This window comes from Egretta garzetta, unplaced genomic scaffold (assembly GCF_000687185.1).
Source record: "Egretta garzetta isolate BGI_Z169 unplaced genomic scaffold, ASM68718v1 scaffold1145, whole genome shotgun sequence".
In the NCBI taxonomy this organism is placed as follows: domain Eukaryota; kingdom Metazoa; phylum Chordata; class Aves; order Pelecaniformes; family Ardeidae; genus Egretta; species Egretta garzetta.
In genome coordinates, this window is record NW_009259712.1 from 169,149 (window position 1) to 185,905 (window position 16,757).

The 16,757-nt window shown below is 38.9% G+C and overlaps 1 protein-coding gene across 1 annotated transcript; it reads left to right on the forward strand.

Moving 5' to 3' along the window:
• The first annotated feature begins 552 nt into the window (after nt 1–552).
• Nucleotides 553–1,977, forward strand: NPY5R (neuropeptide Y receptor Y5). The gene has a single exon (XM_009639044.2). It carries the CDS (start codon nt 649–651, stop codon nt 1,975–1,977), a length of 1,329 nt encoding a protein of 442 aa, XP_009637339.1. The 5' UTR covers nt 553–648.
• The last annotated feature ends 14,780 nt before the right edge of the window (nt 1,978–16,757 follow it).

A 16,757-nucleotide genomic window follows, 5' to 3' on the forward strand; every position in this document is an offset into this window, starting at 1 on the left:
TGTATATGCACCACATTAGGAATTCCATCTTGGATCACTGACAGTGGATCTCCTTATAAACTGATCCTTTTTGAAAGCTCTCACCTATTTTGTGTCAGTTTTCTGACACAAGGTAAGAAATAGGTAAGAAATACTCCTGCAGTTGTTAGCATGTGTCAAAACATCATATTTTTTCAGGTGCTCTCATTATAATTTGCTGTCATGTAATGATTAGGCACATGCCCAGATGGTGATTGTAATTTCCTTACTCATATCAATGAGCTGTTATTCACATGAGTAATCTCACTGACTCTAAGTGCATTGCTTTTGTAGCTAACTGCTCCCTCATGGAAAGGCTGACAATATGGTCTATGGCAAAGCATAGTCAAAAGCCAGCTTCATACTGCAGAACCTTAAATTGTCATCATCCCATGTGAGCAGCCAGGTAGGAGGCCTAGGAGTCCTGAATGCCACATGATAAAACCTACAAAACTAATTCCTGTTGACCTGGAGTTATGCAGGATCTGCCTCACAGCAGAATAACATGGCTATTAGTGTAGTAAAGTGATACAAGGTAAATTTATGTTCCTTTACATTCTGATCAGCAGCAGTATCGTTCTTCCTTCCGATGCTAATTAATGCCTTTCTTGTTCTAAGCAGGACTGTAAAATGGATTTAGGATTCAAAGCACATAACAGGACACCTACCAGGAACACCTCTGCTACTACAAAGAATTTTTCTGCCTGGGAAGACTATAAAAGTAGTGTTGACGACATACAGTATTTTCTTATTGGGCTGTACACACTTATAAGCCTGGCTGGCTTTATGGGAAATCTGTCTATTCTAACAGCTCTGCTAAAGCGCAAGCAGAAGACAATAATAAACATTCTGATCGGTAACTTGGCCTTTTCTGACATCTTAGTTGTGCTGTTTTGTTCACCTTTCACACTGACGTCCGTCCTACTTGACCAATGGATGTTTGGCACTATCATGTGCCATGTAATGCCCTTCCTCCAGTGCGCATCGGTTCTAGTTTCAACTTTGATGTTAGTCTCTATTGCTGCAGTCAGGTACCGTGTGATAAAATACCCCCTTTCTAGCCATTTAACAGCAAAACAAGGCTATTGCTTAATAGTGACCATTTGGGCCCTTGGCTTTGCCATTTGCTCCCCTCTTCCAGTGTTCCACAAAATTGTGGACCTCAGCAAAACTCTGAATTTAGAGGCACTGGAGAACAGGCTCTTGTGTATTGAGTCATGGCCTTCTGACTCCTACAGAATCGCCTTCACAATAGCCTTACTGTTCATGCAGTATATATTGCCTCTGGTGTGTTTAACCGCTAGTCACACCAGCGTCTGCAGGAGCGTAGGTTCCAGACTGTCAAACAAGGAAAACAAGTTTGAAGAAAAGGAGATGATAAACCTAACTCTGCATTCCTCTAAGAGTACCCGCACACCGGTGCAGCCCTCCAGCCATTCCAGATGGAACTGTGCCTTTGGCAGAAAGCACCACAGAAGATACAGTAAAAAGACTTCAAGCGTGATGCCAGCTATTTCAAGGCATCATCAGGATACTCGTTCCAGAGACCTCCCAGAAACCTCTGGCACAGAAAAAAGCCAGCTCTCTTCCTCCAGTAAATTCATCCCTGGGATACCTATCTGTTTTGAGATGAAACCAGAAGAAAATACAGAGATCCAGGACATGATTACGGTATCCCAATCCATCATCAGAATTAAGACAAGATCTAGGAGAGTTTTTTGCAGACTGACAGTGCTAATCCTAGTTTTTGGTTTCAGTTGGATGCCGCTTCACCTTTTTCACATTGTGACAGATTTTAATGCCACTCTTATTTCTAACAGGCATTTTAAATTAGTATATTGCATATGCCATTTACTGGGTATGATGTCCTGCTGCTTGAATCCCATCGTCTATGGGTTCCTTAACAACAGCATAAAAGCCGATTTAATGTCCCTTATGCCTTGCTGCCAAATACCATGATTTTATGCGCCCCAAGATAAAATAAAACAAACAAGTTTGGCTTTCAAGTCTACTGACGTGTGTAGCTGTAAAAGCTAAATTAGTTTAGTGTAGTTAGTCTGAGTTGGTTGTGATTAGTAGCATTTTGTGCGAATGGCTAGTTCTGTGGCTGCATGTGTTTCTTGCATTGGACAGAAATATGTATACTACAATATTTTTCTGTCTGTTATACATAGGAAATCATGCCGAGTGTACAAAACCAGCATACCATTTTTATTACCTGAAATATTGGCAATCTGTACTTTGGAATTAAACAGAATATATGATGAGTAATAAATGTAAGACTACTTAGACATATCAGTATTAACTGTCATAAAACTATAATAAAATGCATACTGTTTACTAAATAATTATTGTTGAGACTATTTCGGTGACCACTTTGACTGTTTTCTGAGATAATTAAACATCTGTTTCTCAATGGGATTAGAAAAATATTTTTCCATACCTCTTTGACTCATACTTTGCAATATCTTTGCAATATGCTTCGCCACTGCTTCCCAGATTGCCTTATTCCCTGAAACAGGTTTGTGGGTAGTTGCTCTTGTCTAGATTGTTTCCATCTCACTGTGTTTACCCGGTGCAACCTATCTCTGTTTTCCTTAGCCAATTTTTACTCTGGCTTGTCATTTTATTTAACTTTCAGCCAGGCCTGAACCTATCTATAGTTATGCCTTTGCACTTACAGTGATGACTCCCTTGAACATACAACATGGTTCTGGTGAGAGTAAGCCTTCATTACGGAAGTAACTGAGAGTGGCAAGAAAAAGAAAATGGAAAGACAGCAGGCATTTTTCTTTTCCTTTACCAAAAAGCAAACACCTGCTGCACTTCATTGCATGTGACCCACTTGCTTTGGAGAGCTGCAGCAGCTTTCAAACAACCACGCGCATGTGTACGTGCACATGCGCGCGCACACACACTTTCCCCATTGCCTTCCCCTCTCCCTTTCTCCTTTTTAACCAGACCAGTACTTTTTCTTCCAAATTTAAATCACATACATCTTCCTTAAGGAGATCATATTACATTTCATAGCACAAATGCAAAGGATGTATATGTATATTTTTTTATTCCCCCCCGCCCGGATTGCTCTAACTTAATAACCCACCTCCACCTTCAGGATTCAGTAAATGTACAAAGCCTCTGTCCTGAGTTTTAAGTTGTAAAATCTCTCCCCGGGTCTAGCTGCTGATTATTTCCTTTTCTCCACTAAGACTTCTAATCCAATAGGCTTTTTTACATAGCCTTTCCAGGCTAAGAAATAAAGTTACTACTTTTATAAATGGGTGGATGGGAAGGGTCACTGTGCATTTTTTGCCTTGAGGTAGTTCCCTTCTGGCTAGTCTTTAAAAGTGAAAGCAATTCTTTTATTTTGAAGAATTGTCAAATTATTTTTATCACAATGGTACGATTCTGAGACTTTTTCTCCCCAAGCCATCATCTGCTAAGGAGTTTATTACATACCAGTTGGTAATGTCTTTGCTTCTATCATTAAGATATTTCCCTGAAGTCTAGTTCCCAGTAACCTATTGTTCTTTGTTTTCGCTGGTGATAGACTTTTAACAGTTTCTTCCTAGACACTGATTGTTGCATTTTGCAGCTTATTATCTCCTAAAAACCTACAGTATGTCATTTTATAGAGTAGAAATTGTACAGAATACAGAATATTGGAACAATAGATTTTAAAATAGCTTTTTAAAAGTTTTAGTTTAATTTAAAAATATTTATGGCTAATCTTGGTAGATAAATTTAGGAAAAATCCACAACTAGAACACAATGATATAGTTCTGCAGAAGTTACAGCAATTTATGCCCTATTTATGTCTACATATTTTCATGTCATTGTAATACATCATTTAACCTTATTTATACCATCTGATGTAACCAAATAGTACAAGAGGATACGAAAGCAGTCACTTCATTTCAGCTTGAAATATTCCTTCCAGCTTTTTTTTTTTTTTTCAATTTACTGTTATCTTGCTTCCTACTTGCAATTTATTGTCTGTTGCTTCCTTTCTTTATATATTTGCAGAGTTTTTAACTCCTACACCTAGGATTGTTATTTACATATAAAATATTTTTTTATTCACTAATTACTATTTTCAGACAGCATTTCACTGTGTATGACACACGGAATCATGCTAGGACAAATAAGGCCTTCCTCTAGTTGCTGAGGTGCATAAAGATTAGCCTGTACACTGGTATTGCAATGTAGCAATAGAGAATTAAATCAAGTCAGCTACTGAACTTCTTTAGTTCTGTGCCATCTAAAGCTGTCATCTTCTCTTTTTTAAGACAATCAGTGGTGGGAGAATGTGTATTTTCTTTTTATTTATACAGAAGTCATCATCATTATAATTTGACATCTCCAAAATGTCACTGTCTTTCCTCTGAAATGTTAAATAAAAATAAAATAACTTTCCACATTCCACCTTTGTTCAACAGCCAGTATAACTTGGTCCCAGTATCAGCAAGGAATACATAAGAAGCAGACAGAAGCAGTAGCAAGTGAGATCAGGCAGAAGCCAATTCCCGAAAGAGTAACTTCTACAAGTGGGAGAAGAAAGAACTGAAGCATCCATTTAATGTTTTCCCAGTCTGGAACATTAAAAAACCCTAAAAATTCAAAACATAAGGATCCTCTCACCCCACTCTCGTTTGGTAGGCCTCATCTAGTTTGAGCTGAGGTACATGCTTGTACGGGCTTTACATACAACAGTGACTAGTGGTGTGATTTTGTCTCCATTACGTATGTCAATATGCCTTGGGAAGATGTATCTTACCACAACATCCAATGACATTGTATCATTCTCATATGGATAGAGGTATATGTACAGTTACAGATATGTACACTTCCTAGAAAACAAAGCACATTAAAACGGATTTTCAAATAGCACATTTAATCAAGTCCTTAGGTCAGCTAAACTACTATGGGTCAATTCCTTCTACAACTAAAAATCTAAATAATGAGGAAGGTAGAAGATTTGTTTTGATAGCATCTGCTAAATGCAATCAGGAAATGCCAGTTGCAGAGCCATCTATCCATTGGAGTTAGAAGGATGAAGGATTGTAATGGTATGGTGATCCCTCTCTATTAATAAAGAAAAAAAGATTGGAAAACACCCTCTCAGACAGCTGGTCTTTGTATGTAATGAATGTTAAAACTCTTATGACTTGACTCACATGAGGAAAAGAAATGTTTTTTTTCCAGTTCTGCAGGATAATATCGTTGACAAAGGTGACTTTTTGTAAATGTCAAAGATTAAATGTTGGGGCCTTTTCCCCTCCTCTTTCAGTGGAGAAGAAACAGATGCCCGTTAGGAAGTGCTGGCATGGCTGGGTTACTCCTGAGCGAGCCAGGCCAGCAGGGCCGAGGATGCCAGCAGCTCAGGATGGGCTAACACTGGAGTATATTTATTTAGGTTGTGGGGAAGAGGTTGGAGCCTCTTCGGTTCTCCATAGAGCCATGGCAACAGTGGCTGAGACAGATGCATATGGCTCCCATAGGTCGAGAGCAGCTGTAATCACAGCAGGCAGTGCCAGGGGCCCCACATAGCAGGCAGACGGCTGGTGGCTGGTGGGGGAGAGCCAGCTCTGGGCAGGTCTGTGGGCACGGGAGAGCAGGCAGCAGGGGTGTGGCAGGAGAGGTAAAACACATTGCTGCTGTATCTGCTGTTGGTTGCAGCCTTTCCAGGCACATAGCCCTGTTCCTGGAGCCTGGAAGCTCTCATGACAAAACGTACCTTCTCAGCAGTGTGAACACCTGAGGAAAGGAAGAGAAAAACCACCACCTATCTGAAGATGTGCGAGAACCAAGAAGAGTACAGTCAAGAAGAAAACTGTCCACTCCCAATCATGCTGAGATAGGCTCCAGCTTTCCTTTTGAGAAGTATAAGACAGTTGGCATGGAAAACTTCCCTAGCTAAAGATTATTAACAGATTAAAAAACCCTTCTGTAATCCATAAGGGGTCTGTCAACTATCATTGCACTTTTGAAAAAAAAATCAATCGTTTTCTCATAGTAGTCCCAATATCTGTCCACCATACAAGATAAACAGTATTAAATATCATAGTCTCCTGAAAGATTTCCTTCATAAAAACTATTTAGCTTTTGATTTTGATGAAAGCCAAATTATGCCTATACTATTTACAATAAAAAGTCCTAGCTAGAAAATATATTGGTACAGTCTGAAAGTCCCAATTTTTTAAGCCTGAGAACTGTCTTAGGTCAGTGACAGGACTCTGGTCCTGGACAAGTCTCTTCTTTACCTCCTCCCTCCCATAACTGAAATAACAATATAAAATCATGATCCCCATGGAGGAACTTTACAAAGACTAATAGGTAAATTTTTGAACACTTTTTGACTATGATATATCGTTTATAATCTCGGAGGTCAGGCTTCTTGTCTATTCTAGACTATTTCATGTCTTTTTATATACTGTTGAGCCCCAACCCCCCTTTTTTCCTAAGGCATATTACATACAGTACGTAATGAAGAATCCTGAAATTGCTGGGTTTTGATCCAAGAGTATATATTTTTCTTGGACGTATATTTAGTTGGTTGCAAGTTGCCTTTCCGCTGAAGGTAGGTGAGCTGCTGTTATTGTTTGTATGCTGTTCAAGTGACTTTTGGCAGGAAGAAAAACAAAAGACAGAAAGAGAAATAAAAGCACAGTAACACTAGCTAGCTACATCATGCCAGTGACAAAGGAGCTTGTCAGAGCCAGACCCTTCTCAGATATCTGCCAGGGACGATGAGCCTGCGACAGTACCATTGAACTTCACTAATCCCACGTGTGACCAGGAAGCCTATTGCAAATTTTTGAATCTTAGGAAGTAAAACCTAATAAATTAGCATGGATACACACACCTTTACCACTCTCAAAATGTTTCTTTAAAGCAAAAGCATTTTCTTTCCAATCATTTGATAATGACATTTTTGCCTGTGATCACTCATGATGCATCATTCTGTGCTGTTAAGTCCATCTGTGTCATCATACTATTGTATGATGCTGTGCACATGCTAGTGAGTCTTAACAGAGCACCTGTTCTTAAATCGCTGCAAGCTCAGAGATACTGGTGACATCTGCCCTACTCCAAAGGTTACCATGATCTCCTGGCCTCCTTATTAAATTTTGTTTCATTATATATAATAAAACAAAACAAACAAAAAAAAAAAGAGAAGCATAATACAGCATCTCCTTGGTAAAAATAGTCTTATTGATTCTGACACAAATTTTGTCAAAAACCTGATTTCCCCGGAAAGAATATCACTGCAGACAGAAAGATGTGGTCACAGTGTATTTCAAAAAGCTGAGCTGTGCATTAAGGGTACAACTAGCATGGTTGTTATAAATACAGTATAACTATCCGAATCAGGTTTTTATTAATCTTGTTTGCTTTTGAAAAGAAAATATTGCAAAATATTTGAAAGTTATGAAATTACTTCATTACCTACTAATATTAGGAAATACTGTCACAATCCAAATTAAATTCTTTTGTATAAATACGAATGCTTTGTTTTGCCTTTGTAGTCACATTAAGATGATCCTTTTAATAATAAGGCTTAAAAATACTTCTCTGGGAAATTATCAGAATAGGGATTTGACATTCAAGACTAAAGTAGGTTGGCCCTGCTCTTACATTCAGTTAAACAAATGTTTACTTTGTCTTAGCAGGAGAAGGCTTGTGTCTATATCACTTGAATGCCACATTAATTGGACATTTTTGAGCAGGGAACATTTATTACTGTTCCTGTGAACAAAATAATGTACAAAGGGATTTTAAAGGCACTTCTGGTGCAAAATTTCTTCAGAAGGGTAACTTGGTGATAAGCAAACAGTTACTCATCTCTTCAGACTCAGTAGGAATCACAGAGAAACAAAACACATTTAATGACAGACCACAAGACCATTAATTATAATTTTAACTCTAAGTCTGCATTTTTTTTAATGTAGAGAAAAAGGGCTAAGCAAGGAGATAAATAAAACCATCCTTACTACAAGTAACCTTAGTGCCTCTTTGTACCTTACATCCAGGTTTCCTTATGTTGAACAAGGCGACAGTCTTACTCTGGTTTTACTCCTAGTAATTCCCTTGGCTTTACAAGGGTCTCTACCAAATTAGGGTTCATTCAGGAGGATTTTGGCTTCTTGGCCAAAGGATTAAGGAGCTGCACAAGAGGTCAGAATACAGTCTAAATCTTTACCGTCTGCTGGTTTTGTTTTTTCGTGGTGTTAGCACAACTGGGGAAAGTGCAAGCTGCTTACTGCAGGAAAATTAAACTCATTTTTATGTAGCTACTTGGGACCCAGTACAGGTGAAAAAATTACATGTTTTTTAAGACTCCATCAGTTCCAGCACACATCTCATAAAGGTAATTGTCTGAAGCCTCAATGATGCATTCTCTCAATTAGTATCCTGGGGTACGAGAGCACATTTCAGATAGCATAGCTTCATCTGATCCTCACTGCAAATCATGACGGGCAAAGTTCAGAACTTCATTCCTACTGCAGAACCAAATTGCAATATGCTCTACTTGAGATTGCTTCTTAAGATCGTTCAGGGACTGAAGCTCATTCAGGGCACAGCTGATCTCTCACTGGTTTTGTGGGAGCCCATTCTTCAGAAAAGCTGCTCCAGGGCCATTTATGTCAGGCAAACTACAGTTAGTTCCTGTGAGCTCTCTCAGGGGCATGTAACACCAATCTCCCCCTTGCACTCCATCACACCTGCAGTCAGCAGCGGCCCTCAAGTGCTATTCCTTTCCCAGAAGAGATGAGGTGGCTGAAAAAAGCAGTGAATGAGACTACAAATTCTATGGTACTTGTTTTACCTCTTGATCTTAAACAGTCTAATACTGGAGACCTTCCGGAAAGTTGTGGAAGACACCTGTGTGACACTTTTTGGAGAGGCAATGAGGAATCACTTCCCAGAGATGAAGTGGGATGAAGAAATCTATCAGTGCATGACTAGCTGATGAATTGCATACATCCAGAATTCTAGGGCTTTACTAATAGTATGACAAAAAAAAATGCAGATAGCTGGATATGCAGTTTTCTTTATTTTCTTCTATTAAGACAAATTTATTTTAACTCACTGGAGGTAGATTCTGATATGTGCTCTGACCCAAGCAACTTCACATTGTAATACAGCTCCAACACCAACCTACCCTTTGCTATTAAGGGATTCCCTCCATTTTTATTGGTCCATTACATGGCACAGAAGGTCTGATCCTAATAAAAGATTTTGTTGAATTACTACCATGAAAATTATTAAAGAGAATAGCTCTAGGAAAAAGGAGCACATCTGTCAAAATGAGAAGCTGAATAGATCAAGCTATCCATAAAAACCTATGAGAACACTGCAGCATATTTTGTTGACACTTGTTCAAATACGTGAAAAGTAGAGCTTTCTTTTCCACAGTTTGGCCATTGTTTTTGCTGAAATAGAACTTCCAACCTCTCCCTTTAATTATGAACATCTATAAAAGACATGACTATACTAAGAATTTTATGACCAACAAGAACAAAAAAAACCAGGCTAGAAAAAGCTTTTTTTTTAAAGAACACACAATAAATTAATAATACTTTATTTTCTTTGTTTATACTACTGACTGCATGCACTGTAATAAACTGATTTCTACTTTCCATGCATGAATTTAATGGGATAATGCTTACAGCAGACTGTAAGCAGAAGTAAACCTGTAATTTACAATGATAAACAAGAACTAAAAAGCAGAGTTCATGTAACCATTGTTAGAAAGACAAATAACCTTGCTTGCTTTTGTTTAAAGCAGAAATGAAGACAGCATCTTTTACACTAATTGTGCAATAGCAGTCATACAAAGATTTTACCGCATTTATTTTTAAGAAATAAGAGGTGGTACAGCCTGGCTGATCCTGTGTTTGTATCATGATACAAGTTTATCCTTTATGATACATATGGTTATTTGAAGGACAGAAAAAATTATGAACAATATGCAAAAAAATGCTGTTTCCTATCTGAAACATGAATTTCTAGCCCCCTAATGGTGATTAAACCATATTAAGCACCACAAAATGAAGGGACTTCATAAGTCTCTGGAATTTCCTTGACAAAGCCAAGCACGGTAGTCTTAATCTGCACATTGGTGGTGGTGCTGTTTACAAAGTTGACTTCTAGACTATCATTTAAATGCTGTTTAACAACAGCCTTATAAAGAGAAAAAAATCAAGCTGAGTTGTAACAGCATCCTTGTTTTTCACTTTTTTCTGAAAAACCATTTAAGCAAAATCAGACTTAATTAAGTTTTACATTCATGGTATCTATGGCGCAGTGGTGAGCATAATCCGATTTGAGCACTTGTGTGAATTTTTCTGTAGCTACACCTTTGGGTCTTCCAGCTCCCAAGTTCAGTAATATCAGAAGACTGCGGGAGCCCTCTCCTGGTGAACACAATTTGTCTCCCTCCAGCTGCTGCCTCCCAACCAGAGATTACAATGCAGACACTCCAGCTGAAAAAGAGGATAGTGTTTAGAGCTTTTAATGTTATTTCCCCCATGAATGTACTCTTAAGGGTTTTTTTTTTAATTTATTAATACTTTTTAAAAGTTAAGAAAGCCCAAAACCAGAGGCGCTATTTTCCAAATAGCACCTTACAAAGTGAAGCAGAAAGTCAAGGGAAACACTGCTCAAAAAATGAGTATCATCTGCCAATAAATACAAGCTTCAAAATACTGTCATACCAGTGCAAATTTTGCATGGTTAACATTGACATTCTTCTGGAAATATTGCAGTGTTTTAAATAAAACTACTTTAAAGATTTGTTCATTTAATGATAGGTGTTGAGAAGGTTGTACTCATGCAGACATTGACCAGGTGGGAAATGAATGAGCAAGCGCAGTCTGAAAATCCCATCACATCTAAAGGGTGCCCTGGGATCCTCTAAGAAGGGCCGCGAAGAGGGAGGCTCTTGGCAGGAGCACATTTTTTTTCCACTGTAACAGCAACAGACGGCATGCGCTGGGTGCATAGGTTATTCTTTCATGCTCACAAAACTGTATCTTTATCTACACATTCCCCTTCACTCCTAGTGCATGTATGAGGCAGACTGCCCGCATTATTCACAAAGGGGGGAAAAAAGAGAGTACTTTAAACACAATTTGTTTTCCTGTCATCCAACTTTCCCATCTATAGTTACTATTACCAAATTTTGCACTTTGCTTAATATATATTCCTGTAAAATAAATTTGGCTTATTCTCCGGCTGTCATCTCCCTTTTTCCTGTCGTGAGCACTTAATTCAGGTTGAAACACTGAATTGAAAAATCCAGGCTCTCTCGCTTGCATTTGTTGTCCTGCCAACCTTCATATAGAAGGTAGCTTGATTTACCCTATTAACTTTAAGGACACTATGGCTCTCTATTCTATCACTTTTGAGGCCCTGAAAATATTAAGTTCAAACCAGATTAAGTCAATGAACTACCAAGTGTGCTTGAGTCCAGGTTAACATCTACCTAAGATCTCAGTTCAGAGGCAAAGGGAGTTTAAATAATGTCAACAGAATAAGAATACATGCATGCCTGAAACGAAGTTCCTAGCTTGAGAGCTTTAGGATATGTAGAGGCAACCGGCACCTTTCAAATTCAGTGGGAACCAGGCATTAGGGTAGTGCTCATACCCTGCCCCGTGCTGGGGAGCAGGAGGTGCCTCCCAGCGCAGTTTCCCAAGCGTTTCTCTGGGAAGCAATGCTGGCCCAGGCAGCCTAAATGGAACTCACTGCTCATTCACATCAAATTCATCTCAGCTGAAAACTGAGCTTTGTCCAGGTTAGGAGCACCGCCACTTTTAAGAAGGTTCTTTTTAACTCAGAGAGGTTTATGGGTCTGTTTTTCTGCGCAGCAGCTTAAATTGTATGGACTTATCTGAAGGGTCTGCATGGAGATGGCAGAGGCTGGCTGTCTAGCAACTGCCAGGGGAAGAAATGTTCAGAAAACATTTTAGTGTATGTACTTTGCTTTTAATGTTGACACATGGCTGATTAAGGTGTGGTGCGTAGTCATGCTAGCGGGTCAGAAAAGCTATATACAACTGGAACTATTACACAGTGGATACATTTTATGATACACAATTTGCAATCAGTTAGAAAAACAAGTGTTTCACAATGTAGATTTTTCTGCCTGAAAAGGGAAGTTCTGCTTTGCAGCTAGAATGCAATTGTTTTCCTCAGCAAGAAGGAAAACATGAGCAGAGAATTAACACGTTGAAGAACCTTCTGTGAGTTCAGAGACAAGTATTCCCAGCTCAGCTTGCACTAGCAGTGCTATCTCTTGAAAAGCTCAAAAAAGCTGAAATACAATAAGGCCTCCTTGTTAAAAAGGAAATGCTTTTATATAAATATGTAGCTTAGATCCCATCTCAGATGATCTAATACAAGATCTTACCTCCTCTGCTTCTTTTTATAGCAGCAAAGCACATCAACAATGCGATTTCTAGCTTCAGTGATACCAGCTAGAATCGAGTATACCAAGGAGACATGGAGGCGAATCGGGAGAATTAATATTTGGAGGTGGGTTAGTGCTAGCCAAGTTGGTCCCTAGGCTGCTATGGCTGAAATGCACTGTAAAGATTCAAAGTGACAGCTAGGAAACACTTCCATATGAAACAGGCTTCAAGATTGCGTGTTTTTTTTTGTTTCACTCCTGACTGCCTTTCTTTTTACCCTAGTCTTTTGCTTAAATGAAGTAAACAAATATGTTTTTGTCATTGACATAAGGTAGTATTGAAGGTAAGTTTGAATGACACCAGTAGGCAGAGGGCTGGTTGCTTGTCTAAAAATGACTATAGCAGAATGATATGCAAATCAAGCCAACTCAGAGCATTTGTACTCGAAGATGAGTTTGGAAACTGGAATGTATATCCTGAAAAGGTAAAAGGATTGGTCTGCAGACTTGTATCACTAGGTGAGAGAATTCATGGAGAATTTTCTGGCACCCATTGGCCAGTATTGCTGCATCAAAAAAACAGCAGATAGACCACTGATAATATTGAATAAATAAATAATATTAATTAAATAATTATCACAGGAGGCCTAAGAATCCTAAATTAACACACCTAAATTAAGGCAAGTTTTCAGAAGTGGTGAATGAATGGTATGCTTTCATCTACAATTGCATATAGCATTCTGATCACCTGTGCTTAAATAGAGCAGAACAGAAGGTCATCAAAGAATCAGATGATCTCCAGCTGATAAACACATTACTAGCAAAAAGATAAGTTGGTGAACTTCACGAAAAGACAGCTTTAATGAAAAAGTAATAGAAACCCCTATTAAGCACTATGAATGATACCTGCAGAAATGGGCTCTCAGGTAAACTGAAACTGAAGATTGTTAAAGGACATTATTAACTCAATGCATAATTAATGTGTAAATTTGTTGTCAAAGGTATTACAAAGGTCAAAGTCTTGGAAAACTGTATCGACTGATGACAACATAGCCAGCACTTTTACAGGAACGCCTTTTTATACCTGCTAAGTGATAAAAGAACTTAATCATGGGGCCACAGACTCATCTGTAAACTAGTTTTAAAAAACCAGATGTATGAATGAATAAAATATTCTTGGACTGCCACTTGCGAGGCTCTGAGCCACACCAGTCCCTGGTCTGATCCATGTAGAAATGCTTACAAATTTTCATCCCTAAGGTTGAAGTTTTAGGTCAACACATGGTAAACCTCCTCCCCCACCATCTCTAATTCTTTCTGATGTACTGCTTCCAGAAAGCTAACAACAAATGATCAAAAGAAAAACTGTAATGATGATGATGAGTGATTTCCACATGTGTTTACCAGTTCAGTTTCTCTGAACCAATTTACAAGATAACAATTATGCAGATACTGCCATAAACAAACAGCTGCACTGCTCATGAGACTGGCTTAACAAGACCTGCTAGTTTAGCCAGAGATTTAGAATTTAACACACCAGAACTAAAATAATTCTAGTTCTAGAGTAAAACAGGGCACAAAGGCACATCACTAACAGTTTCTTTGTCTTGTAGAAACCAGTATAACTGGATGTCAGTGCAACAACTGGCTAAAAGAAATTTAGTAAAAGATTCTCATATTTAACATGACGGTAGTTCTGAATTAGTTGAGATATTGTCTGGCTAATAAAAAATATCTGAAGTTTAATGTCCAGTAATTCTATTCTAGTAAGAATTAGGCACTGTAATCCAGACTTTCAAATAGGGATAACATGAATAGATCCCTTGGGTATTTTTGAAGAATTTCTAGATCTGTCTGTCACTACCACTAAAAGTCTTAAATAGCTTAAAGCTAAATGATAGCGGAAAGGAAAAAAAAAACCTTATCAAAGATCCAGCCTATTTGTGAAAGTTCATACAACAGCAATCAAGTGTGTATGAGAAAAGACAGCTCAATTTTACTACAAAAAATTGCTTCATTACAAAAGAACAACAGCACAAACAAAGGGAAAACAGTTTCCCAATGCAATAGGTAACATTTTTCTTCATATCAAGACTTTCTCTTCTTAGACGATGGACATTTCAGGTCGCTTCTTCCAAACCCAGTGAGAAGCATCTTGGAGACAGCTTCAGCTTGTCTTCCCATTCCCCTCACTGAAATGTACCTTTTACTTTAAAAAGTTGTTGTGACAGTTCTTTCTTGGTGATGCCAAGAAGCCATGAAGCTCTCCTGCCTCCTTCCACTCATTGGCACTAACTGCAGCCCGGCTGCCCAGCCTGCTCTCTCACTTCACCTCCATGAGCACTCAGTGCAGACGGCAATGCTAACTCCCTCTCATCTTCCTAGTTATCCTAGCACCCATTTTAAAAAAAAGCCCTTTATTTTGGAGTTGTAGGCTTCCCCTGTAACAACTCTGAAAAGAATTCTTGCCAAAATCTGAAGTTGCTTACAATCTGTTAGTTCATAAAAATTGCATCCCTAAAGGTAATATTCTGCTCATAGTATTCATTAAAGCTTTTCTTTCAAAGTGCCTGCTCTTGACATGTTCTTAGGGAACACTTCTTAAATTCTTCTGTTGCAATAGTGGATGGTGTTAGCTGATGGTAAGCAGGTTGTTATTTGAACTGTCAGGTGAACCGAAAGAACAATTTTATAGAGAGAGCAGCGAATGCCCACCGAGTATAGAACTGCTTTTCAAGACATTAGACTTTTATAAAGTAAACAAATCCCTCTTGATAGAAATTAACACATTTAGGAACAGTATTTCTATGGAAAGTCTGCAGAGGAAAATGTCATGACCTGTCAAGAATGGTAAAACCAAAACTTTCCCAAATATTCCTATTTTTGCATTATAAAATTTAAAAAGAAGGCAAAAGATGCAAATCCAATAAATTACTAGGCAATTATAAAGCCTGCATGACATTGTATGAAACATAATGGAAAATACTCCCTAAGAAGATAATTTTGTGTTTTCTATTTGGAGTAAAAACGCCTGCAATGCCGTTATGCTGATTTTATTACCAGGAGGAACTCCTGAGATCACGCTGATGAGTTGTCTCAACAGGATTTTATTTAACAGACAAAACAAAATCTGACCGACTTTCCCCCCCCCCCCCCCCCCCCCGAAAATAGTGCAAACCCCTTCTCTTTCAAGTCAGGCACTAGTTAGCCTGATGCTTTTAAACGGTATTCCTCCATCATACAGAAAGCTTGTCTATGTCCATCTCCTTCTGACAGCCCACCTACAGAGAGAGATGTGACCAACGTTTCCTAAAAAAGTCCTCATGACCATCCTCCAGAAGATAGTCCCCTGGGTGTATACATACTTCTTTCTGTAACAGTTGCAAAATCTGATGATCACCACAACCGTGGCAGCAAAATGCAAAGAGAAGGCTTCCCTGCACGCTTCCCATGATGTTATGGCTCTTCAAAAGCCAGGACCCACCATGAAGTCACAAAGTCGAGGATTCATTCTGCGTACAAGTGTACAACAAACTAATAATCCATGCATTCATTCATGTGTCTTCTGTATTGATTAGTTATGGGATAAACACAATGAGCATGATTATTTATATTTAGTAAGTGCCAAGTTAGGAGTAGCTGACTGAAGATGAAAATAGGATCAAGTGGAACACCTGTATGAAATCTGTGGTTAATTAATAGTTCTCCACTGTTGTCCAGAATTTCCTGGTAGCACTAAAATAAATTCAGATACCTCTTCTCTGCACCTTCTTTTCACTTAAGAAGCATCTCCAGCCCAACGCCAATAAACTATTGCTCTGATTCTTTCCAGCAGCAAGTCATGGCAAACCGGCACATCAGTTGATGGGCTACATGATAAATGTACCTACACTGAAGAAAGGTTCTGTGTTAAGACACATCCTGACCGGGAGACCACTCTTCCATTCAAGGTGGTCCACCTTGATGGCCTGAGTAGGCGCAGGCTAGTGTGGCACAAACCCCTTGGCCCCAGGACAAACCGAGCCAGCTCATTGCAACAGCCAAGCCTGCAGGCAGCTCCCCCTCCATACTGGTGGCTATGCTGCCTGCACGGCCTTGCCTGTATCTAAAATTGCAGAAAAAAGTTCTAATGTGGACATCCTTTAGGAATAGATCTGTTTTATTGTAAGGAAATGATGTATTAGCTCAAATGACCAAAGGCGAGAGCATCTCTCCATTGACAGGATCTGCTCTGCGCAGCGTGCCTTGTGAAAATCCATCTGGGCCCTGCACGATGCTGCATGAACGTGGGGTGCCAAGCATCTGAAGGGACATATGATTT

Bases quoted from the DNA above. Each gene is read 5' to 3' on its own strand.
- NPY5R (XM_009639044.2), top strand. From the start codon at position 649: ATGGATTTAGGATTCAAAGCACATAACAGGACACCTACCAGGAACACC.